Source organism: Ailuropoda melanoleuca, chromosome 5 (genome assembly GCF_002007445.2).
Source record: "Ailuropoda melanoleuca isolate Jingjing chromosome 5, ASM200744v2, whole genome shotgun sequence".
Lineage (NCBI taxonomy): Eukaryota > Metazoa > Chordata > Mammalia > Carnivora > Ursidae > Ailuropoda > Ailuropoda melanoleuca.
Genome location: NC_048222.1, coordinates 1,465,928 through 1,492,163, shown reverse-complemented (window position 1 = coordinate 1,492,163; position 26,236 = coordinate 1,465,928). Strand labels below are relative to the sequence as shown.

General features: G+C 43.4%; 2 protein-coding genes across 15 annotated transcripts in view; one reads left to right on the top strand and one right to left on the bottom strand.

Moving 5' to 3' along the window:
• Positions 1-5,387, top strand: part of ZNF391 (zinc finger protein 391) — a 46,136-nt gene extending 40,749 nt beyond the window's left edge. For 9 of the 13 annotated variants that reach the window (XM_011234645.3, XM_034660100.1, XM_019807837.2 and 6 more), the window contains 2 exons: positions 4,280-4,475; positions 4,676-4,948. The gene's annotated coding sequence lies outside the window, so the exon portion shown is untranslated. Of the gene's footprint in view, positions 1-4,279; positions 4,476-4,675; positions 4,949-5,036 lie in introns of those variants that run through there. The other 4 variants (XR_004625237.1, XR_004625238.1, XR_004625236.1 and 1 more) reach the window with 1 other exon arrangement.
• Positions 183-25,585, bottom strand: ZNF184 (zinc finger protein 184). Of its 2 annotated transcripts, none has more exons than XM_034660065.1 (7): positions 25,427-25,585; positions 25,086-25,245; positions 24,756-24,891; positions 14,641-14,708; positions 6,788-6,914; positions 6,367-6,462; positions 183-3,395 (listed from the first exon to the last, which is right to left on the bottom strand). In XM_034660065.1, exons 3-7 carry the CDS (start codon positions 24,760-24,762, stop codon positions 1,438-1,440), a joined length of 2,256 nt encoding a protein of 751 aa, XP_034515956.1. In that variant the 5' UTR covers positions 24,763-24,891; positions 25,086-25,245; positions 25,427-25,585; the 3' UTR covers positions 183-1,437. The 2 variants fall into 2 exon arrangements, with proteins under 2 accessions (XP_034515956.1, XP_011232953.1); XM_011234651.3 differs by having other exon boundaries at positions 25,181-25,245.
• Between the last annotated feature and the right edge of the window lie 651 nt (positions 25,586-26,236).

The following is a 26,236-nucleotide window of genomic DNA, read 5'->3' as shown; positions in this document are numbered from 1 at the left end:
AATACCAAGATGGCATTCCTTTATAGATGTTTCAAATTACAACAGAGAAAGGTGCTGAGATTTAAAATGGCTACAATTTTTCCTGAATTTGATCTGTTTTTCACTGTCTGGCACCTCCAGTTAAGGAGGGGACAAGATTCCAGTGCAGGTCACTGGCAGTTATATGTGCCAAAAAGACTGCGTTTTTTTTTTTTTTTTCCCACTTGTGAGAATGAGCAGCGCCCACTCCCCCCAAACCTCACTTGTAGAATAGTCAAGAACTTTTCTGTGCTACCCTGTTCTCAGAGCTTTCCATTCTCAAGGCCCGGCTGGGAAGTCGTCGTTTGCCCTGAAAAGAGCTACCTGGTAATTAGACTAGATCTGGAGGAAATCAAAGGGGCCCGTCTCTTCCAGGCTCGGCCCGTATGGATTTCTGGCTCACACGTTATCCTGACCAGGTTTGCCTCCAATGGCCTACGGCCAGGGATGTCATTAGCACTGTCATCTGCTTTTGATATCTGGGGCCAAGGAAAAGCAGATAAAATGACCTTTACACAGCTGTTTTATTTCTGCACTTTGGTGAGGAAATAAATTAACCTACCTCCCAGCGTGTGTGAGAACCCGACTTACAAAACAAGATGATAGTCGAAATGATGTGTACAAATTATGTGAGGCTTCTAGGAACAGCCGCAGGAAGCTGCCGACTAAAGGAGCGGGTGATCTAATCCAGTTGTTCTTTCTGGGCTGCCCGTGAGGAGTGTAAAAAAAATACTGAAGCCTGGTCCCTAACCCACTGGGCCAGTTAAATTAGTCTCCGAGGGTGGGGCCTTGGCAACAGAGTTTTATCAAGTTGCTGAAGCGATTCCACTATTCAGTGAGGGTTAGATAACACTGGTGTAGCAACGGAGGGGGAGCTGTAGTTGTGATAAACTCCTAGGATGCTAAGACATACTGAGAGAAATAGGAACAGGAAGGCTTAACCCTTGCCCTGAGGTAAGCCAGTATATACTAATGAATTATTGATTTAAGGATGCTTTATAATTATTTTATTAGGAACCACTTAACTTAAATGCATTAGAACAGGAGCATAATAGGTCCCCTGTCCAGTTACTGAAGCACGAATGCTTTCTAGTAGCAAAACATGCAGAAATATACACACTCTAGATGCAACACAGTGAAATGCTGACGTAGAGAATCCTAATCAAGAATATATTGTGAATATACAAAACTGGAATATAAAACTCCAAACAGGCCCTGAAACCATCTACTCCAAATCCCTTGTTCACAGAGCAAACTGAGGCTAAAACAGTTGACCTTTCCAGTGTCCCAGAGCTGCTTAGCAACGCCCCTTCCCGTGCCATAGCAGACAGTGAAAAGTGAAAGTATTTTGAGCGGTTTCTCGATTCACTCCGATTCTTCAGTACTTGACCAAAGGACAAAGCGGCCTTCCTCGAAGAGTCATATGCCCGGGTGCAGTCTCTGGTGTTTGTTGAGGGCAGAACGGTACCTGAAGGCTTTCCCGCAGTCGCTGCATCCAAAAGGTTTCTCCCCTGAATGGATTCTCTGGTGCTGAATGAGGTACGTGCTCTGGCTAAAAGTCTTCCTGCACTCGTGGCAGTTGTAGGGCTTCTCGCCCGTGTGCGTGTTCTGATGCTCCGTCAGGTGGGTGCTGCGGCTGAAGGCCTTGTCACACTCAGTGCACTTGTAGGGCTTCTCTCCGGTGTGGATGCGCTGGTGCTGAGTCAGGTGGGAGCTCTGGCTGAAAGCCTTCTCACACTTATTACACTGGTACGGTTTCTCTTCTGTGTGGGTCTTTTGATGCTGAGCGAGAGAGGAACAGTGCCGGAAGGCTTTGCCACACTCGGCACACTCGTAAGGCTTTGCGCCCGTGTGAATTCTCTTATGCTGGGTGAGGTGTATGTTCTGGTTGAAGGCTCTCCCACATTCGTTACACTTGTAAGGTCTTTCTCCGGTGTGTATTTTCCGGTGCTGAATGAGGGACGAGCCGTAACTGAAGGTTTTCCCACACTCGTGACACTGATAGGGCTTCTCGCCAGTATGAATCCTTTCGTGTTTGGCCAGAGATGAACTCCGGATAAAGGCTTTCCCGCATTCCTTACACTCGTATGCTTTCTCCTGGGTGTGCGTCTTCTGATGCTGATTCAGGTTGGAGAGGTAACTGAAAGCCTTCCCGCACTCGCTGCACTCGAAGGGCTTCTCTCTGGTGTGGATCCTCCGATGCTGGGTCAGGGAGGAGCAGTAGCTGAAGGCCTTGCCACACTCGCCACATTTGTACGGTTTCTCTCCGGTGTGAATCTTCAGATGCTGAGCAAGGGACGACCAGTAACTGAAGGACTTTCCGCACTCGGCACAGTCGTATGGTTTCTCCCCCGTGTGTGTCTTCTGATGCTGAGTGAGGTTTGAGTGCTGACTGAAGGCCTTCCCACACTCGTTGCACTCGTAGGGTTTCTCCCCAGTGTGGATCATGTGATGACGGATGAACGTCGAGGGCCCATTGAAGGCCTTCCCACATTCATTACATTTATAGGTTTTCTCGCCAGTATGAATTTTTTGATGCTGAGTAAGGTGTGTGCTCCTGGTAAAGGTTTTATCACATTCATCACATTTAAAAGGTTTTTCTCCTGTATGAATTTTCTGATGTTCCATAAAGTGGCCTCTCTGGCTGAAGGATTTTCCGCACTCATTGCAAGTGTACGGTTTCTCGCCAGTATGAATTCTCTGATGCTGGACAAGATGGGTCCTCTGACTAAAGGCTTTCCCACATTCATCACATTTATAGGGTTTTTCTCCAGTGTGAATTCTTTGATGTTGAGTAAGAGATGGACCCTCAATGAAGCCTTTTCCACACTGATCGCATTTATATGGTTTATCTCCAGTATGAATTCTTTGATGGTTTATAAGGTTCTCACTCCGGCTGAAGGCTTTTTCACATTCATTACATTTGTAGGGCTTTTCTCCAGTGTGTGTTCTCTGATGGCGAATAAGAGCCGAACAGTAACTGAAAGCTTTCCCACACTCGTTGCACTTACAAGATTTCTCTTTTTTAACTGGGTTTGTATTCTGTTTGGCACTTGTTTTAGTAGAGGTCTCTTCTGTAGATTTTTCTTGTGTTTCAAGGCTTGCGCTCACATTGATGCTTTTTTCAAAGTCCTTAGTTACAGGGCCTCTCTCCCAGCTGGGTGTTGTCTTTTCAGTGATTTTTATCTCTCTTGCCAGTGTCTGTTGGTTTGCCTGATGCTTCTCTACACCGCTTTCAGAATCCCGGGTTTCTAGAAAGTTGGAACTACAGGGATCATCCCTTTTGTGTTTTTCCACTACTGCCTCTCGACACGGCTGCTCTTCAGAAATGTCCGACTCTGGGACTGATCTGCTATTTTCTGGTCTTGTCTCGTAGTCTGAAAGGAAAAGAAAATGTCTATATTCTCTAAATAGAAGGAGAACAAATAATTGCTCTTGTTTGGGAAGGACCTGATGAAGCTAAAAATAAAGCCCGTAGGAAATCTTGAGGATTTTCAAGTATAGCCAATTATTTGGGGAGAAAGTTGGAAAGAGCAAAGGATAACGATAAATGAAATATGAAAGTAGCAAGAGAATGTCTCAGTTTCACAGTAATCTCTAAGAACCAGGAAGGTAATAGTAAAGTACAAACTGACCACAGAGATGAGAGATAGCCAAGAAGAGACACCATCAGACTAAAGCAAGTCTGTACTGGGATTCCTGGTCAACAAGCAGCAAACAAAAGTCTGAGAACAAAATTTCAAGTAAGGACAAGTAAGGAAAACGTGGCTAATTAGGACCATGGTTGTTAGCTGGCAACACAGAGGGAACAATTACATCTCTGCCAGGAATGGGAAAGGCGCAGAGGACATACTTCAAGGGAGGAAGACAAGTTCACCTCTAGGCATTCTGAGAATTAGGAAGAGAACTGAGGGACCAGACTCTAGCGGTGTTTGTGGGGGTGGAAGATGCCAAAAGTAGAATCCAGGTGTTCAGATATAGGACAGGAAAGATCACTAAAAAAGGAGCAAGAGAATAGGAGAAGCAACAGGAATGTCTGAGAAAAGACCCTTGCAGATCGGGTAATGGGCTGAATAAAACGTACTAATGAAAGCAAGCAGTTTTTCGGCACGCGGACGACGGACGGGAAGGCGCATAACCAGGAGGCAGAGTGTTGCTCAGGACCAGCAAGAGGACAACTGAAAGAAGCAGGAGAATCAATGCCGGTAGATGCAGTAAAGAAACAAAGCTGTTTAATAACACATTTCTTTGGTTCCATTAGGAGAGGACCACGATCACCATCGTCGCTGCAAGCGCGCACTGTGAGGCAGAGACACAGGATGGCCTCCCAGCTCCACTCCTGGTGCCCTGGCTACGGGCGCAGAGTCTGGAAGCGCAGGCCGACGTGTAACAGCCGTACTCCTCCAGCACGGACCTGAGGAGTTTGGGGGAATGGCCAGTTGCAGCACAAGAAATGGGTATGTTTTCACTAATGGAATGACCAAGAAAGACCTAGTTGTACAGCAGATGGCCATAAAGAATTCCTTCGGGAAGTATTTCACAGTGAGGAATATGGAGACCATAGGGGGTGTTCAAGGGAAAGGGTGTTGAGCCCTGGAGTTGCAGCTGAAGGCAACAAACACAACAGACCAATGTTATCCACGTTGTCATGTCCTAGATCCGTGGTAGGACAAAGAATGAAGGACTGGAGAGAGTTCCAGAAGGCCAGACTGAACGGCACCATTCCTACTGCAGAAGGGAGTTCTCTCTTCACTAATGCAAAGCTGTGGGCCTTGACCACACTACTGCCAGTCCCGGCGCATGGGGATATAATCAAGGGTGCTGACAACTGGGCTGCGAAAGACCAAGGTAGACCCATGAGACCGAGGCCGTATCGGGGTCACTGGTCAGGATTCTGCAGGGGCCAGGTCTCCACAACGCCATGAGGAGGGTAAGGACCAGCCGCCACTTCAGTGTAGGTACTCTTACAACTTCCAATCACCCGTACTGGTCTGTAAAACTCTACATTATTCTTACAGAGAAAAACAGCCAAATCAGCAGTAAAGAATAAGTCCACTCTGATGCTGAAGAGGCCAGGGCCAGCTCACCAAGACTACATCGCGTCCCACTCCAGTAGTAACGTCAGCCAGGGAACAGAGCCACGTGTTTCAAGTGATCGTCTTCTCCCTACCGACCGAATCGCTGGGACCATCCACGCAACATGAGGTGTGTCTAGTGTTATTTTTACCGAAATCTCTCTTTGGTAAAGACTAATGCGTTCTGTGAGAAGTCTAGGATTTTTCAGTATGTAGAAAGCAATTTTAAAATACTTAACTATCTGCTCAAGTTGGGATTTTTAAAAACTTTAACTTGTAATAAAACCTGACAGCTTTTTCCCAAAAGCTAAGTATGACTTAGTAAAGCTTTTAATTTTTCTAAAAAATCAACTTTTCTAAACTGTGTTCTGCGAAACCATCTTCTAAGAGGAGGACTTTAAAGGTGCGGTATGAAGAGGATTCATGGTGGGGAGGGTGGGGAAGGAAGAGTGTTACATTCTCTGCAACCCTGTTGGAAATTCATACTGCCCCATTACACGTTTAAGAAGTCTCTGCGTGCTCTTTCCGTAGGAAACCTGCTAAAATTTTAGATTTCCCAGCACTTCCCAAATTTGAACGTGGAGTGCTTTTTTTTCTCCCCATAAGAAAGAACTCCTCCTCCCTCCTCACTGACTGGAGAGCTATCCCTCCTCTGGGGTGACTAAGGCTGTATATTTTTTTTCAGGGTCAGATCTTTGGCGAGCCTCTCTGTGCAGTTTGGGAATTCATGGTTTACAAGAAAGTTACGCACAATTTCAAGGACAGTCTGATTAAGTTGTAGGGTCAAAAATTTAGGGAATAGGTGATAAACGAAGACTGCAGGTACGGAACTCACTCTCGTAGAGTTTGGCTGGGAAAGCAAGGTGGCAGGTGGTGGCCAGCAGGATGAACAGTGCAGAGTAAAAGCATCTGGAAGTTTAGGGTACTGTTTCTGTTTGGAGGTGCTAATCATACAGCCTATAGATCCAAAACAAACTCTAACGGCTGAAAAGTGAGGTGATTGATAATTAAAGAGACCAGGGTCCCAAAGGAGGTGGGAAAGACCGAATCCAGGGTCCAGATCAAGAGGTTGCCTTCAGAAAAAAAGCAGGAAGGATACCATCTCTGAAAGGAGTATCAAAATAGAATATGTTTGACAAAGTCCAAGAGTCCAGGGGGATTCTCATTTCTGCACAGGAGATGCTAAGTACATCTATCATTCGGACATAAAACCCTCTTCTCAGGCTAAGCGGGCGGAGTAATGGTATGCATCCAGCAGGGACTCATCACTTACCTCCCAAAGTACCTACTGGGATGCCAGGCTCCACGATCCATGGCTCTGTCCCCTGCTCTAACTGGGAAATCACGTCAGGTTTGGAAACTTGGAGTCCTGTTCACAGGCGAAGAAAAAAAAAAAGGTGTCTGATTACTGTAGGAGGAAAATGCTACACTGGACAAAGCCGACAGCAGTGAACAGCACACGGAGCCTCGATGGGACAAATTCCCAGACATGGCAGAATTTGGGAACGGAGGTGGGCTCAGAAAAATGACTAGTTTATTACGTATACTTGCTAGGAGAGTACAAACCTTTTCAAAACCTTTCAAAATTTGGGAATCTGAGGTTCCTTAACTTCATTAAAGGCAAAAACTCACCTAAGCACAAGAGCCCCTCCCCCCCACACACCCCAAGACACTCACTCAGAAACCATCCTTACCTATGGAGACCAGGTGCGTGTAATTTTCCAGTGTCACGTCCCTGAACAAATCCCTCTGGACAGGATCCAGCTGTTTCCATTCTTCCTGGGTAAAATCCACTATCACATCCTTGAAGGTCACGGATTCCTGAAATACCAGATTTCGCCTTAGCCATAAAGGCTTCACCCAGGAAAGGGGTAAAGTTTGCAGTATGGACAGAAGGAAAGCAAGACTGCGACGGGGCTATCTGAAAAAAATGACTTTGATGTTTCCTCTTTGTGAAAGGCATGTAAAAACAGCACCTCAATCAGGGCTACTGTGAGAAATTAATAAATGCTCAACAGGAAATGCTTCCTTTGGGGTCTGTTGCACAGCTGGCGCTAAGTCGTGCTGGCCAGGCTGCAGGTCACCGTCAGCATCATCCTCTCTGTTCTAAGATACATGAAACACCACTAGTGTACCTACTAACATCAGTAAAACATTTCACTACCTCCAATGTTTGTTTAAGAACCAAAAATAGGGGGCGCCTGGGTGGCACAGCGGTTAAGCGTCTGCCTTCGGCTCAGGGCGTGATCCCGGCGTTATGGGATCGAGCCCCACATCAGGCTCTTCTGCTGTGAGCCTGCTTCTTCCTCTCCCACTCCGCCTGCTTGTGTTCCCTNGAGGAGACTTGCCCTACCACATTTCAAAATATACCAAGAGATAAAGATAAATTAAAACAGAGTGGCCTAGTATGGAATAAAACTCAGTGAAACAGACCTAGGGTTATAAGAACTGAATAAGATTAAGCAAGTTTCAGATTAGCTAAAATAAGCTGAATTAGCCCACTAAACAGTGTCATAACAAATGACTGTCTATTTGAGGTGAGTTTCTAACTTCACAGCACACGAAAATTTCTGTTGGAGTAGAATTTTAAAGCAAAAATAGAATAAAAGGTTTATAAGCTTGAAATACAGAAAGCAAAAAATCCTAAAACAGATTACCAGAACCGCATAAAAATGTAAAACTTCTAAAACAAACCATAAAAGTCAATATTCTGAATTCCCATAAATAGCAAGAGAGATGAACCCACAACAATAACAAAATAACAACCCGAACAAGCAGTTCACCCACGACAACGTTAAACAAGCCGTGAGAAAATGCTCCACTCCACGAAAAACGTGGTACGAGAGAGGCCAGCTGGGCTAACAGCTGAAGTGCACGTGGACAACGTGGCAGGAACGGAGCCCTGACCAGGTCCACCTAGGGGCGAATCTGACAGGATCCATCAAAGCTTTAGTCCAGTTTTGTTGCTTGTAGGAATTTATTTTCCAGAAGTACCTCAAAGTGCAAAGACATACACACGAGCACCCTTGCAACACTCTGGAGGAAAAAAAGCAAACTTAAATGTCCGTTAATAGGACAGCAGTTCAAGAACGTATGGTGTATCCATACTAACGCGCTTTATGCGGACATTTTTAAAAGGAAGTCTCTATATGCACTGATAAGGAAACACCTGTGATATTAATGGCATATGTGGCATGATCCTGTTTTTATTTTTATGACTAGGAAGGCTTATGTGTAAATGACAGAAGAAAATTTGAAGACATTACCAAATATTATCGGTGGGACCCTGTGGTGGGGGCTGGAGGTGGTACAGGGTTCGTCCTACTTATTCTTTTTTTTTTTTTTTTTTAAGATTTTATTTATTTATTCAACAGAGATAGAGACAGCCAGCGAGAGAAGGAACACAAGCAGGGGGAGTGGGAGAGGAAGAAGCAGGCTCATAGCGGAGGAGCCCGATGTGGGGCTCGATCCCATAACGCCGGGATCACGCCCTGAGCCGAAGGCAGACGCTTAACCGCTGTGCCACCCAGGCGCCCCCGTCCTACTTATTCTTTATTCTGTATTTGAAATTGGCTGAGTTAATTTTGTTTTAAAACTGATAAGTCAGCTGGTGAGATTTCTGTTTCTAACCATAAGAGAGCAAGTGGACTAGCTCTGCCGGGTCAACAACTATCTGACTGAACCATCTCTCTGGGAAGAAACAGCAGGCAGGACAGAACGGTGACCCCGAGAAGGGAGACGACGACATGAGCCCAAAGCCCCCGTGGCATCCTGTCTGGAGGCGCCCCAGGCTGGACAGCAGGGAGGTGGGAGCCCCTCAAGAACAGTGGCCGGACAGAGCCGAGGACACAGAGGTGACCGCTCGGGCCCATGGATGCAGGGAGTCTGCGGGATAGATGCTGGAGAGAGGAGGACGTGCATTGTTCTGGTGGACAGTCTCCACGGGGCCACAGGAAGTCACTACGCCAGAACCCTGCGTGAAGAAAGACACGCACGCTCAGCCCCCGCAGGCTGATCCGGCGCCCTTCAGAAGCCAGGCAGGTCTGCCCATGAGCACAGAGTAACAACACCAGGTCGGGTCCGTTCGATCCTCACTAACCCAACAGGGAGAATTGGACCCGTGCTTCTGAGCCTTACGCTCTGAAGATGAACGCTTACATTGTCACGGCTCGATGGGGTCACTGTGTGTCTGGAGGGTGATGTCCCCGACGGTCCGCACCGCTGCCAGTACACACGAAGACATCACGCACGTACGGTGTGTCATACCCCTCATCTGGGGCCCGCACACAGCTGCTCAACAGCAGTGTGGCCCGAAGGAATCAGCTCCTTCTAAGAACTCTGGACTCCAAGACTCAAGCGGGCTTCCCCGGGGAGAGACGTTTCTCACATCTCTTTGATCACAGCTAGAAGCCAAGTGGCTCTGTGCGACTGCACCTGATTTCTCTGGATTCCACCTGTGAGGCTCTGTCTCCTTCGGATCCTGTTTTGTAGCCTTTGTTGTAATCATCTTTAGCCCTAAGTCATGCCCTGAGTTGGGTGAGTGATTCTAGCAAATCACGGAATTACAGGGTGGTCATGGGGCCCCTGAGAAAGAGTCCCAAAGTAAGCCTGGGCTAGATCTGCCCTCATAAAGCTTATGGCTTATTAATAAGGATTAATAAATTCAAAGACAACAACCTCAAAAGGACCATGCTGTGGTCAAGATGAGGTTAACAAGGTTGGATCCACACTCCTGCATGAAATAACCAACAAATTGCAGACAAAGCATAGGAAACATGTTTCCAAGACAGTGAATCTCCTACAACAGAGAACAGTGATCCCTGAGAATCAGTAAGCCAATGAGGTGAGTCCCACGACTGCTCCAGCTTACTGCCTTGAGTTTCCAGGCAAGGGTACAGACAGGGCACCCAGGGCTGCCCAACAGACTCACCGAACTGAGAGAATGCTGAGAGTTTGGGGAAATCAGGGGGACTTGAGGTCACAAGACAGAGTACTGCAGACGAGAGTTACACAAGGAAAGAAGCAACGAGAACTGCAGAGGTTTCCACTCAAGTACTCAGCAAAGTACCCATCACGGCGTGCGTGTGAGGAGACCACCGAGGCGGGGGAAGAATCACCCAAAAGGATTCAAGGGAGCAGTACCAGTGCTCAAAAAGGGCTGGAAATAGAGTTTCTATTGCCATCAGTCAAACTGGCAAATTTCACAGTTCATTGGACACTGCGTAAAATACTCAGGAAGGCTGGGCCTCAACCGTGGGACCAGGCGGCCCTAACCCTACTCACTGTTCTGCTTCACCTAATACATCTTAGAAGCCAGATTTGAAAGAAACACACTGTTTCAAGTAACTTAACGCAGAATAAGGCTCAAGAATATTTTATAGGAACACAAAAGTATGCAGAACCCAATAAATTAAAATCTACAGCATCTGCCATTCAAAGATCATCAGGTCTGCAGAGAAGCCGGAAAATACAACCTATAATGAGGAAAAAAATTAATCCATTAAAGCCAACCCAGAACACAAATACTAAAACTAACAGATGAGAACATTAAAAATTATGACTGTATTCCATTTGTTCAAAAAGTGAATAGAGACATGGAAGACATTTTTTAAAAAGACATCTAGAGCTAAAAGTGAGACTGTTGAGAGATGAAAAGCATACTGACTAGTCTTCATGGCAGACCAGGCACTGAAGAAGAAAAAATTAATAAATTCAAAGACAACAAAATAGAAAACAACAAAAGTGAAACAGGAGAAAAGAATTTATAAGAAGAGAAGGCATCAGGGAGTTGTGGGCGACTTCAGGTGGCCCAATATGTGTGCAGCTGGAGTCCCTGAAAACAGAAAGAGCGGAGAGGAGCAGAAAAAAACATTTGAAGAAATAATAGCTCATTACTTTCTGAACTTGATGAAAGTTCACAGGTCTAAGAAACTCAAAGCATACGAGACACAGAGAAGTCTACACTGAGGCACATCTTAACCAAATAGCTCAAACCCAGTGTTAGAGAAAATCTTACCAAGTATCCAGAGGAAGAAAGACACATAAATGTAAAGGAACAAAGATAAAAAACAACAGCAGCTTTTTTGTTGGAAGCAATGCAACAAGAATACACGGAGCAACATTATACACTAAAAAGAAAAACCGTCAAAGCAGAATTGAATTCAACAATGGCAAAATAAGGCCTTCTTCGGATATAAAAACTTAAAAGAATTCATGACCAGCAGACGGCCTTGCGGGAAATCCTGAGGAAGCCCTTCATGCGGAAGAAAAATGATACCAGATGAGAATAAGGAACTACAACCAACGTTTCTCAACCTTGTTGTTATTGCTATCTTGGACCAAATCATTGTTTTAAATCATTGTGGGGGCAGCATCGCCGGCATCAACCCACTGGGAGCCAGGAGCACGTCCCACCAAATCGTAACCACCAAACTGTCTCCTAACATTTCCAAACGTCCCAGGGGTCAGAATCCCCCCCACACACTGTCAATCATTGATAGACATCATAAAGATGAAAAACACCAGAAAAATAAGTATGTGGATAAATATATAATTTTTTTCTTATTATTTCCATCTCTTTAAAAGATAATTGCTTAGACAAAAATAAGTATTGTGGGGTTCACAACACGTGTAAAAGGAAAGCATGTGGCGACAAATGCATTAAACAGTGGGACGAGAGCAGCGCAAGAACGCTCCTGCAGGGTTCTACTCACGCAGAGGAGAATCACTTGAAAGTAAGTGGCGATAAACGTGTACCTTAAGCAACAAGTAACAGGGATGGGGCGCCTGGGTGGCTCTGTCCATTGGGAATGTGCCTTCGGCTCAGGTCATGATCCCAGAGTCCTGGCATCAAGTCCCACATCGGGCTCCCTGCTCGGCAGGGAGTCTGCTTCTCCCTATGCACCCCCCTTGTGTTTGCTCTCTCTCCAGTGCTCGCTCGCTCTCAAAGAAATATATCTTTAAAAAAGAAAATTAGGGGCGCCTGGGTAGCGCAGTCGTTAAGCTTCTGCCTTCGGCTCAGGGCGTGATCCCGGAGTTCCGGGATCGAGTCCCACATCCGCCTCCTCGGCTGGGAGCCTGCTTCTCTGCTTCTTCCTCTCCCCTGCTGTGTTCCCTCTCACTGGCTGTCTGTCTGTCACATAAATAAATAAAATCTTTAAAAAAAAAAAAAAAGAAAATTAAAAAAGAAAATAATGAAAGGGTTATGGCTAATAAGCTAATGAAGAAAATAAACTGAAATCCTAAGCAATATTCAGTTTCCAAAAGAAGGTAAGAACGGAGGAAAAAGAGAACGAAGGTAACATGAACGGAAAAAAAAAGCTGAATAATCACACCAATAATATTAAATGTAAAATCACATTAAATAAATGGTCTAAACACCCCCAATTATTTTTTTTAACATTTATTTATTTATTTGACAGCCAGCCAGCGAGAGAGGGAATCACAAGCAGGAGGAGTGGGAGAGGAAGAAGCAGGCTCCCAGCAGGGAGACTGATGTGGGGCTTGATCCCAGGACTCTGGGATCACACCCTGAGCTGAAGGCAGACGCTTAATGACTGAGCCACCCAGGCGCCCCTAAACACCCCCAATTAAAAGGCAGATCGCCAGATTGGACTGAAATAGGCAAAACCCAATGAACTGCATGTCACCAATAAGTAAACAGGAAGACACAGGTAGATTAAAAGCACAAGGATGAAAAAAAACATGCCACGCTGACACTAATCAGATACCAAAGCAAGCTTCAAGGCAAACAACAGAAGGGTCATTTCTCAGCGATAAGTAAGGTCACTTGAGGAGGAGGCTGTAACAGTCCCAAATGCTTAGGCACCTAGTAGCAGCTTCAAACACACGAAGGAAAACCTGACAGAACTGCAAGGAGAAATACACAAGTCTACGTCATGACAGCCCCCAACTTCAATATCCCTATCACAACATGTGATAACAAGCAGACAGAAAATCAATAAGGATATAAAGCATTTGAACAACGCTCCACTGACTTGGCTGGACATCTGCACGTACGGAATAGAGGCCCCTCCCACAGATGGCCACGTCCGATCCCCGAACTATGAAATTATCGAGAACAAGAGGCACTGCAGATGAGATCATGCTGAGGCCTTTCAGATGGGGAAATTATCCCAGATTACAGGGGTGGGCCCAATGTCCCCAAAAGTCCCCATAAGAAGGTCACAGTCAAGAGCAGGAGATGTGAAGAAGAGAGATTTAAAGATGCCACACCGATGGCTCTGAGGATGGAAGAACAGGACACAAGCCAAAGAATACGGGCTGTCTCTAGAAGCTGGGAAGGTGAGGGCACAGACTCTGCCCCACAGCCTTCAGAGGAATGCAGCCCCGCCAGCTCATTTTGGACTTCCGACCTCTGTAACTGTAAGACAGTAAATGTGTTGTTTTAAGTCCTTAAGCTTCTAAAAGGAAACTAATCCATTCTTAGAATCCTCTACTGAACAACAGCAAAATACACATTCTTTTCAAGCGCTCACTGTTCATTTCCCAAGGGAGACCAAGTCAGGGCAAAACAAGTCTCAAATTCAGAAAGATTCAAGTCATACAAAGCACGTTCTCTGACTGGATATGGTCACTGTCTTCATGGTGGAGGTGGTTTCCTGGGTGCACGTGTGTGTCAAAACTTAGCCAGTTACGCACTTCAAATACATGTAGTTTATGATCACATTCTACCTCAATAAAAAATAAAGTGATACCAGAAGTACTTGAGCTGAAAGTGGGAAGAACTGGGGTCATTTCTTTGATTAGATGATTACATTATAGGATAGGAAGTATGGGAAAAAGTCTAAGAAAAAGCCTGAATAAGGGAGGGCTTGAGGTGACTTATACCTGATGGAACAATGGTTATTACCTTTTTTGTCTAAACGCTCAGTTACTGGTTTTTCCTACAACAGTATCCTGTCCCTTTCTACCATTAATGGTTCAAAACCGACATACAGAATAAAACCTTCAACTTCTCATCGAAACATCTGAGGCCTGTCATATTCCAACTTAATCATTTACCATCTGCCAAAATAAACCAGCTCCCCCAATTTTTCTGATTCCTGTGTAACTCCTGTTAAATTGTTGTGAACCTTTGCTCAAAATCTTCTCCACAGCTAGAATCAACCCAGTCCCTCCCACACGTCTAAATATCCAAATGTCCCCCCATCCTCTGAGAGGTAGTGCAAATCCCAAACCCCTTGAAACTCTCCTGACCCCTCTAGACCACACATTTTTGCATTCTCTATTTTTCCATGGTACTCATTTAACTTTTTTTATATTGACCTGTTCTGGTTTTTAACAGTCACTTGGTCTATTCAAGTAAAGGATCACTTTTGTACTCCCTTTGCTCTGTCACTGTTGGAGCATGACAAGATAGTAAGCAGGACGTTAAGTGGTAAATGTCTTAGTGAAGCTGGAGAGGCAGAGGTTCAAAGGTCACTGGGCAGGTGGAAGCCCAGAATGACTTCCCGACATTGGTTTTTAAATGAACATACACAGTCCACTCTAAAGACCAAATGGCATTTCAGGAATTCCAACTTACCTGAAAACTGGCTGATGCGAGTAGAGTATGTCCCCCTTGGAGAAGGGCAGACTCCGAAGAGGACAGCTCTGGAGAAGAAGAAGAAACCACAATGAATCCTGTCCAAATTAGCTGTTCCCAGCAAGCTATTAAATCCAGATTATCTTTCCATGTGAAAATGGCAAGCACTATGCCATTTCCTTTACTTCTCCGAATCCAAAAACAGAAACAGGATAACTGCTAACTAGGGCTCTGGTACCCTCATCAGTAGACTCAGGACCCAAAGCGTTACTGCAGCGTTCACGGTTCTGTCCCTAGACACGTACAGTAGCCTTCAACTCAGGCTGTGCCTTATTAGTGAGGCAAAATACTTCTGCCTTCTCTCCGATGAACAACGTCTGAATAAATAATACAGTTACTTCCCAAAAGTCTTCACAGGCCCTTTGAAACTTTACTATTAATATAAATTAAATATCACAATGGCACAATTACGTATACTACCTACCCACCAGAATGTCTAACAATTAGATTGACGTGGTCAGTACTAACTGCTGGCAAGCACACAGAGCAATTGGAACTTTTGTGCGTGGCTGTGGGGAGTAAAATGTATCAATCATGTAGGAATGTTCGGCACTTATACACTGAAGTTAAACAAATGCTTGTTCTGAATTCAGCAATTCCACTCGTGTGCCAGGCCTCGTGGCCACCTAGAGACTCGTACAAGACTGTTCACAGCAGGTATATTCATAATATCCCCAAACTGGAAACAACCCAAATGTCTTTCAACAGGTGAACAGATAAATAAACCACAATGCTTTCATACAACAGAATATTATTCAGCAATATAAAAGAATGAGCTATTGATACACCTAATAACATGGATGTTCCTCGTGCTGCTGAGCAAAGCTAGCTGAACATAAAAGACGACATAACGGTATAATTCCACTCACGTAAAACAAAAGCCAAACAAACTGATGGATCGTAACGGAAGTTAGAACAGTGGTCACCTCTGGAGGGATAATAATAACTGGGCAGGAGCACAAGAGAAACTTCTGGGGCATCAGAAACATCCTATATGTTACTGTGGGTGGTGATTCCACTGGTATATAATATACAAAAATTAATCAGGCAATATCCTTTAGAATTGTGCACTTAATATATATGTAACTTATATGACAATAAACAAAAATAAACTCTGCTCCTGGGGAGGTCTATTCAGAGTCATGGTTCACAGGAAAGCCCAATTCTCAGAAAGCAGAGGAAGCAATAAAAGGAACTATGTATTATTCTCGACTTAAATTTGATTGGTAAGGGAAAACTATTATAATAGAAATCTTGAGAAAAAAATGAAAGTGTGATTTTAGAGTTTTTAACAGCAGAAGGAAATGTGCATGTACAGATATGCAACCTAGAATTTAGGAAAATAGAATCAAGACAAATGTCTCAGGTAAGATGCTTCTGATTTCAAGTAACAGAAACCAAGAGAACCAACAACAGTGAGACCTGCAGAAACCAACTATATTGGTGATAGTAAATGGCAATAACAAACGCTCAGTAAATGTTGCAAGTATTACAACTATAAGGGACAGAGGCACATGAAAAGTAATCCTAACTATACAACTGTGAAAAATCCCAAGAAGAAAAAAAGCAAGGACTTAAAACCATTTGGTCTGATTTACATTTATAAAAGATATAATAGGATAAAGAATCGAGGAGTGACATCAGCGTGGCATAACAAGAGTTTTCTATCATCTTGCCTGCAAAGAACATGGATTTAGACCATCACCCACGGATGAGAGTGTCTTTGTGGAAGCCCAGGAGTCCAGCAGAGAAGTTTCAGCACGTCGTGGAAGCAAAAAAACAAAAAACCCAGGACTGGATGCACTGAAGATGGAAGAGGCGGTTTCATTTTGTCTGTGTTACAGCCCCTGCCCCCAAGGTGATAAAGCTCGGTGCCAAGAGAGACCTTCTTGGCCCCTTATTTCTCCCACAGGGGAAAGTGAGAGTGTGTGAGCACTCAGCTTCCCTAGCGGTGCAGATACCACAAAAAGACCCATTTCCCTCTCATTCATCCAGATTACTGAAACGTCCCAAGTGATTGGGGGGCAGGGAGCAGCTAGGGGAACAGCAGTCGGTGTCTTGGAGGGCAAAAAAGGACACAGATCCTATAAGCCACTTTGAGGACTCCATCAGGAAGCCTGCCGAAGAGCCATTGGGGATACTTCACCTGCAGATCCCCCCAGCTAGCCTATGGGCACCCCCAATGCTCTGCATGCTTCACCTGCACACCCACACCCCCCCACCACCAGGGCTGGCTCCCTGTGCACATCCCTGATGGCAGTAAGAGCAAGACTTTGGAGACAGCTAGTGAGCACACACAGGCCAGCCTGACTCTGCAGGATTGGGAGAAAAGGACTAAAGCCTGAGCATTCAGTACCAAAGGAGAGCAAACGCGAGTCTGTCAGCACCTGGCCTAGCTTTGCAGGACTGAGAAAAGGCATACAATTTTAAGAAATCCTCCCCACGAGGGAACAAGAAGAGTGGGGTAGACATAACCAAAGAAGGTCTGAGAACACCTAAGAATCCCTAACAGGGCTGACAGAAGGTATTTTTCTCCTGAACCCAGTAACTAAAGACAGGAGGAGGTGACTGCCTCCTCAAATGCAAAGACATAACACCGGACTTCAAGAAACATGAAAGATCAAGAAAACACAACACCACCAAAGGAACACAATAATTTTCCTAGAACTAACGCTAAAGAAAGGGGCATTTATGACTTACACAATAAAAAAAATTCAAAATAGTTATTTCAAAGATGCTCAGTGAGCTATAAGAAAACACAGAAGAACATTTAAATGAAATTAGGAAAACAATACACAAAATTGGAAGTTTAACACATAGAAATCATAAACAAAAAAGAAAAACGACAAATTCTAGAGCCAAAGAAATGAAAACTGCAACAGGAGACACCTATTGCCAACTGGACCACAAAGAGGAAAGAACCTGTGAGGCAGAAGACAGGTCATCTGAAATTATCCAGTCAGAGGAGAGTACGGGAGAAAAAGAATGAAGAGCTCCCATGTAAACAATAGGATACCATTAAAAGAAACAATCCACACATTACTGGAGTCCCAGAAGAATAAAGGGAAAAGACAGAAATAATAAAGGGAAGAGACAGAAAGCTTATCTAAAGAAACAATAGCTAAGGGGCGCCTGGGTGGCTCAGTCGTTAAGCATCTGCCTTCGCCTCAGGGAGTGATCCCGGAGTCCTGGGATGGAGCCCCCATCGGGCTCCTCTGCTGGGAGCCTGTTTCTTCCTCTCCCACTCCCCCTGCTTGTGTTCCCTCTCTCACTGGCTGTCTCTCTCTCTGTCAAATAAATAAAATCTTTAAAAAAAAAAAGAAAGAAAGAAAGAAAGAAACAGTAGCTAAAAATTTCCCAAATCTTGGCCAAAACTAAGACCTCCAAGTTCATGAAGCTCACAGGTCTCCAGATAATTTCCACTGAAAAATATCTTCTCTAAAACACATTATGATAGGGACGCCTGGGTGGCACAGTCAGTTAAGCAGCTCAGGTCATGATCCCAGGGTCCTGGGATTGAGTCCCGCATTGGGTTCCTTGCTCAGTGGAGAGCCTGCTTCTCCCTCTGCTGACATCTTCCTCTGCTTGTGCTCTCTTTCTCTCTCACAAATAAATAAATAAATAAATCTTAAAAAAAGAAAAGAATAAAACATGTTATGATAAAACAGTCTACAATCAAAGACAAAATTATAAAAGCAGGAAGAGGGGGAAAAATGCCTTACATTTAAGGGGAAACCCTGTAAGGCTATTGGCAGACTGCTCAGCAAAAGACTGTGCAGCCAGGACAGAGTGGGATAATATATTCAACATACTGAAAGAAAAAAACCACAAACCAAGAATACTTCACCCAGCAAAGCTGTGCTTCAGAAATGGAGAAAGATATTCCTATAATACAACAAAAGCTGAAGGATTTCATCACCACTAGACTTGCTTTACCAGAAATGCCGAAAGGCATCTTTCAAGTTGAAATGAGAGGATGCTGATTAGTAACATGAAAACAGATGAAATTACAAAACACGCTGGTAAAAATAAGTGTACAAATTCAAAACACTAATATTGTAATATGGTTGTGTGTTCAACACTAATTCTTATGTAACGGTTAAAGGACAAGAATGTTAAAAATAACTATAGCTACAATAATTTATTAAAAGATAGAAAATAAAGAGGTGAATTATGACATCAAAGACATAAAATGCGAGGAGCAGTGAAAATTAAAGGCTTTTGTATGCAACTGAGGTTAAGTTAGTTATCAGCTTGAAACAGACTGTTTTATCTGTAAGATGTTTTATGTAAGCCCCAGGATAACCACAAAGCAAAACCTATAATAGACACACAGAAGATAAAGAAAAGGAAATCAAAGCGTACCTTTCTGGAAAATGATCAATTCACAAAGGAAGTCCTCAAAAGAGCGAGAAAGGAACCAGGGAAGTATAAAACAACCAGAAAATAACTAATAAGGCATCAGCATGTCCTTCCTAATAATTAAACATAAATGGACTAATTTCTCCAATCAAAAGGAATAGAGTGGCTTAATAAAATAAGACCCAACTATATGCTGCCTTAGAAGAGACTCATTTGGTTTTAAGGGCACACTAGGCTCAAAGGAAACGGATGGAAAAAGACATTCCATCCAATGGAAAGCAAAAGAAAGCAGAGATAGTTATACATATATCAGATAAAACAGACTTAAAGTCATAGGCTGTAAAGAGACAAAAAGGGCCATTATGTAATGATAAAGGAGTCAGCTCATCCAGAGGGTAACTGTCAGTTCATATGTACCTAACCCCCGCGCCCCTAAATCTGTTATGCAAACACTACCAGATCTCAAAGGAGCAACAGACAGCAACGCATAAGAGTAGAAGACTTGAGTGCCTCACTTTCAGCAATGAACAGATCACCCAGCCAGAAAATTAACAAGGAAACTGGACTTGAACTTACTTTAGACCAAAAGGACCTAAAAGACATACAGAGAACATTCTATCCAACACCACCAGAATACACATTCTTCTCAAGGACACAGAAGCATTCTCCAGGATAGATCAAAATACAAGTCTTAGCAAATTTAAGAAGATTAAAATCATACCCACTGTCTAGTCCACAAAAATAGTATGAAACCAGAGATCAAAAACTGGAAAATTCACAAATCTGTGGACACTATATAACACACTCCTGAACGACCGGAAGAGTCAAAGGCGGCGTCGGAAGGGACATCCAAAGGTACCTTGAAACAAATGAAAATGGAAACAAAATATCAAAGCATACGGGATGTAGCAAAAGCAGCTCTGAGAGGGAATTCTGCAGTGCTAAATGTCTACATTAAGAAAAAAGAAAGATCTCAAATAAGAACTAAGCCCGGTTAGCAGGAAAAAGGAAATAACAAAGATCAGAGCAGAAGTAAATGAAATAAGGACCAGAAAAATAATTTAAAAAGATCAATGAAACTGGGAGTTGGTTTTTTGAAAAGGCAAACAAAACTGGTGAAAAACTTAAACTAAGAAAAAAGAGAAAGAAAAAGCTTAAAATCAGAAACGCAAGAGGAGACATTACAACTGATACTGTAGAAATACAAAGATCAGAAGAAACTACTATGCCAACAAATTGGCTAATCTATAAAAAAAAGATAAATTCTTAGAAACATACAGCCTAATAAAAATGAATCATGAAGAAACAGAAAATCTGAACAGAACAATGAGGAGTAAGGAGACTGAACCAGTAATCAAAAAGCCCCCAACAAAGACAAGCCCAGTATGAGACAGTTTCACTGGTGAGCTCTGTCTAATAGCGCAAGAAGAATTAATGCCAGTGCTCAGCATAACAGCAAATATAACAAACCCATGGCTAATATCATACTCGATGGTGAACGGCTGAAAGGTGTCCCTCTAAGATACGGGACAGGAGGGGGGTGCCCACTCTCACCTTTTCTATTTAGCATAATACCAGAAGTCCTAACTGGAGTTATTAAGCAACAAAAAGAAATAAAAGGCATCCACATCAGAAAGGAAGAAGTAAAATTATCTGTTTGCAGATGACATATTATACACAGAAAATCTTTAAGACTCCATCAAAAATACTGTCAGAACTAATCAACAAATTCAGTAAAGTTGCAGGATACAAAATCAACATACAAAAATCAGTGGTGTTTCTATACACTAACAAGGAAGTATCTTAAAAAGAAGAAAAACAATCCCATTTAGAATAGCATCAAAACCAAAATACTTAGGAATAATTTAACCAAGTATGTGAAAGATCTCTACTCTGAAAAGTATAAGACGCTGATGAAAAAAAATGGCAGAAGACAAATAAATAGAAAGGTATCCCGTGTTCATGGATCAGAAGAATTTTTTAAAATATTTATTTATTGATTTGAGACAGAACAAGAGAGCGTGGGGATGGGGGTGCAGAGGGGAAGAGAGAGAAGCAGGGTCCCTGCTGAGCAGGGAGCCCGATGTGGGGCTCAATCCCAGGACCCTGGGATCATGACCTGAGCGAAAGGCAGACACTTAATCAACTGAGCCACCCAGGTGCCCCGATCAGAAGAACTTCTATTATTAAAATGTCCACACTACCCAAAGCTATCTATAGATTCAGTGCAATCCCTATCAAAATTCCAATGGCACTTTTCAAAGAAATAGAAAAAACAATCCTAAAATTCATATGCAACCACAAAAGACCCACCAAAAGGTAAAGCAATCTTGAGAAAGAATAAAGCTGGAGGCATCACACTTTCTGATTTCAAACTATATTACAAAACTATGGCAATGAAAACAATACGGTACTAGCATAAAAACAAACACAAATTAATGGAACAGAACTGAGAGCCCTGAAATAAATCCTCTCATATTGGCCCATTAAGATTTGACAGGGAAGCCAAGAATACTCCACAGGGAAAGAATGGGGGAAGAAGAGTTTCTTCAAGAAATGTTGGTAAGGAAAATCAGATAATCACATGCAGAATAAATGAACCCTTATTGTACACCAGTCATGAAAATTAACTTGAAATAGATTACAGACTTAAAACCTAAAATCATAAAACTCCTAGAAGAAAACTTAGGAGGAAAGCTCCTTGACATTGGTCTTGGCAATGATCTTTTCAATATGACAACAAAAGCACAGGCACCACAAGCAAAGACAACACCAAACTAAAAAAAAAAAAAAAATCTGTAAAGCAAAGGGAACCATCAACAAAATGAAAAGGCAATCTATGGAATGGGAAAAAATATTTGCAAACCATATCTTTGATAGGGGTTAACATCAAATATGTATAAGGAACTCATACTACTCAACAGCATAAAAACAAATAATCCGGTTTAAAAATGGGCAGAGGACCTGAATAAACATTTTTCCGAAGAAGATACATGAATGGCCAGCAGGTACATAAAAAGGTGCTTGACATTACTAAGTATCAGGTAAATGCAAATCAAAACCACAATGAGATATCACCTCACACCTGTTAGAACGAATACTATCAAAAAGACAAAGTATTGGGGAGGATGTGGAGAAGAGGAACCTTTGTGCACTAGTAATGGGATGTAAATTGGTACAGCCACTACGGAAATACACGTCGCATATTCTTTATCCACTCATCTATTGATGGACACATCGGTTGTTTCTGTGTCTTGGCTACTGTGATTAATACTGCAGTAAATATAGGGGTGCAGATACCTCTCCAAGGCAGACTTTATTTTCTTTGGGTAAGTACCTAGAAGTGGGGTTGCTGGGTCATATGGTAGTTCTAGTCTTAATTTCTTTTTTTTTTTAAGATTTTATTTATTTATTTATTTGACTGATAGAACACAAGCAGGGTGAGGGGCAGAGGGTGAGGGAGAAGCAGGGTCCCCGCTGAGCAGGGAGCCCTAGGTGAAGCTCGAACCCAGGACCCTGAGATCATGACCTGAGCCGAAGGCAGACGCTCAACCATCTGAGCCACCCAGGCGCCGCTATTTTTAATTCCTCGAGGAACCTCTGTATTGTTTTCCAAAGGGGTTATATCAACTTAAATTTCTCTCAGCTGTCACCACAGACCTGTGCATACACATACACAACGGAACACTATGCAGGCATTAAAAAAAAGGAAATCCTTCCACTTCCAACAACACGTATGGACCTTGAGGACATTACGCTAAGTGAAATAAGACAAAGACAAATACTGCATGATCTCACTACATGTGGAATCTAGAAAAGCTGAACACACAGAGACAAAGAGTTTCCAAAGGTCAACTGGAAGCATAAGCTTCCAGTTATAAGATAAACAAGTTCTGGGGATCTGTGTACAACATGGTGACTGTGGTTAACGGTACTGTATCATATACTTGGAAGCTGCTGAGAGAGTAAATTTTAAAGGTTCTCACCGTGCACACACAGAAGGCAGTATGCAAGGTGAGAGATGCGATAATTTGCCTTACTGCGGTAATCACTTCCCAGTCTATAGGTTTATCAAACCATCACGCTGGACAGCTTGAACTTACACAATGTTAGGAGTCAAGTATATCTCAATACGGCCGGAAAAAATTTTTCTCATCAACGTTTTGTAGTTTCAGTGTGCAGATCTTACACATGCTAATTATTATAAACAGAACTGTTATTTTATTATAATTTATAATTATAAATAATATAATGAACGAGTTAATTTTTAAAATTAAACTTTTTGTTTTGAGATAATTTTCGATACACATGCAGTTGTAAGAAAGAGATTCTCTATACTCTTAAAAAGAAAGAATTGAGGATTAATATAAGGTATGGCTTAAACCTATATAAGTAATATAATGTTAAGACGTCTACTGATATTAAACAAATTCAAAAAAAGAACTGTATGATAATAGGTTAAACCAAAGTTGAGTGCATACGGATACCTGAAGAACATAACAACAGTGACAATGCAGAGGAAAGTCTACAGTGACATGTTACAGGGCTCTGTCCTAACTCTGACCTGTTCAAGGACATGAAAGAAGAAATAGAAGGAATACTCATTAAATATGCCAGTGACATAAAGTTGGAAAGGACAGTTAAAACCCTGAATAAATGAAGACTCATAATTATTCTGACAAGCTGGAAAACCTGGCCAAAAAACTGAACAATCATATATGTGAAGTCCTGATATTAAGGATAAAAAACAATTCTCTGACACAAGGATGGCATAAATCTAGTTCACTACAGTTTATGTAAAAAAGATCTAGGGCTTACAGCATAATATCGCTGATTTTTTTTTTCAAAGCAAATATAATCTGATGCTAAACAGCAGAAGTATAATCCAAATTGAAAGAAGTACTTTTAGGTACTAAAAGTCTATAGAATTTATCATAAACATATCTAAAGAACTATGTTTAATTTTAGGCAATGCATTTTAAAAAGCACGCTCTCAGGCAGAAGAGTCTTGGGAAAAGAGGTCCAGATATATCACGTGAAGATCCATCAAAGGAACTGAGGCTGTTTTGCTTAGAAAAGAAAAGAATTTATGAGTAGGAGTTCTAACAGCTGAATTCACATTCTGAAGGGCAGTAATGTGAGAGAGAACAGTCTCTTGCTTTTGGAAACTAAGAACTAAGACCCAACACAGAAGTTACAGGGACAGGCACTTCTGCCTAACATAAGGAACTTAAAAAAAAGAAAAAAAAAGAAAGAGCCACCAAGGGAATAGTCTGCACCCAAAATGAAGAGTTTAATGCCACACTTCTTCAGGCATAGGCTTAACAAACGGCCATCTGCCAGGGATACTTTAATTCTTGTACTGAAGGGATGATTACCAAGATTTTTTCTGACTACAGGATTATCATTCTAATATTTAAGAAATAAAAGTCACGTGAGAATCACAGACATTCTGAATCATCGCTCCTTTTCATTCCCTGATCCCGAAGCCAGGGAGAATTAACTCTTCCTGCAAGACTCTTCATATAAACCTAAGTAAAAATCTCGCACCATAATGCAGTTCAGTTTTTCTCTGCCCTTACGATGATAAGATTCCCTCCTTCCACCTCTACCAGCTGTCAGGTATTTGATCTTCCAGTCCTGACTGTTCTTTTGCCTCCATCATCCCGCTCTCCCTCTGTCGTCCCCACTACCTTCCATCTCAGGAGCTCATGCGTTCCTCTGGAGCCTGGACACCAGGTTTTCCCAAGCAGCGTCTTTCCAGCTGGGGCCTCGGTCTGGGGCTCAGGCAAGAAGTCTGAGCCCTTACACACGCTAAGGTTGGCGGCCCTAAAAGACACAGCATGGGGTCAGCAGCATGCGTCACAATCGTACTTCAGAGTTTTGCACAGTGGCTAAGAGAGCCCTGGGAAAGAGAAGTGCCCGCCGAGAACCACTGAACAGGCACTCCCGCTGAACAAAAAGAGAGTGGAGCTCGAGTACGCAGGTTGAGCTCCAGATGCAAAAAACCCCTTGGTGCTTACCCTCAAATCTGGCCAGAGGCGCCCCCAGACCCGGCCCGTTACCTCCATGCACACTTGCGGGCTCACACCCCGTCTTGGATTACAGGAAGACACACCTGTTGCGGGGTGGAAAAGCTGGAAGGTGGACAAGCAGGGCGGGGCCCGGTTCCAGTTCTTCCTCCTAGACCGGAACAAAAGAACAAAGCCCTCCAAGGGATCAGGGCGGAACCGCTCCCGCACTGAAGGAGGCGAGGGGTGCCCCCTTCGAGGACTCCCCAGCTCCCTCCCGCAGAGGCCGCTTCCAGCCCAGTGAGAAGGGTGACGTCACGCGGCCGCAAGCCTCGCGGTTGCCATGGTGATACCTGGGCTTCCCTCCCTCTAGGGCGATCCACACACTCGGATCCCGCGTCCGGAAGCGATGGGACAATCACCAGACCTAGCGAAGGGAGCCAAAGAGGCTGCACTTCCTCAGCGCCAACCTCTTTTCACGCCTACTGCCGGCTTCAACGGCCACTTCCGGTCGCGCGAAGAGAACCCCGCCCCCGCTCGGCTTTCGACCGCGCCCGGAGGACTCACAAAACTACGATTCCCAGAATGCTCCACGACACTGAACTCCATTTCCCAGAGGCCTCAGCTAACGTGTAAGGTTTCCCATTGGGCAGCGCTGGAGTTCTCCCCGCCAGTCACTGGCTTCTAAACGTCGCAGGTGGCCGTAGCGGGACGCGGTGACTTTCAAGTTTGTGTGACCGAACAAATTGTAAGAAATACGCATTTACATACGTATATGGTTTTAAAACACAAACAAGCACTTCACGATGCATTATTTGCTTTATTACTTGTCCTGCATTCTATTTACTGCTCTATTCCTTTGTCATTTAAAAAATTCTGGTCGTGACCCATTATGTTGCTTTCAGGACTCTCAAATGGTTCGCGACCTACATTTTTTTTAAATGCTGAGGGAAACCGGGAGGTGTTGTTACCGTGTTTTGCCCTTCAGCCCTGCAGCAGAGCACGGTTTTTGCCTGCGTCAGCCACCTGCGAATGAAGTCCAACGCCAGTTTGTCCGTATGTCCCTGGCAAAAAAGAACCTAATAGAAGTCGACAGGTTTTTATATTTTTCCAAGTGTGGTTCATCCACGCACTTTACTGTCGTGTGCGTCCCCTAGCTTTTG

What these genes read in the sequence shown, in the direction of transcription:
- ZNF184 (XM_034660065.1), bottom strand. An exon ending in CACGCACCTGGTCTCCATAG is followed by an intron (nt 6,463 to 6,787) that starts GTAAGGATGGTT and finishes GCCTGTGAACAG; the next exon opens with GACTCCAAGTTTCCAAACCT. An exon ending in CCCAGTAGGTACTTTGGGAG is followed by an intron (nt 3,396 to 6,366) that starts GTAAGTGATGAG and finishes TTTTCCTTTCAG; the next exon opens with ACTACGAGACAAGACCAGAA.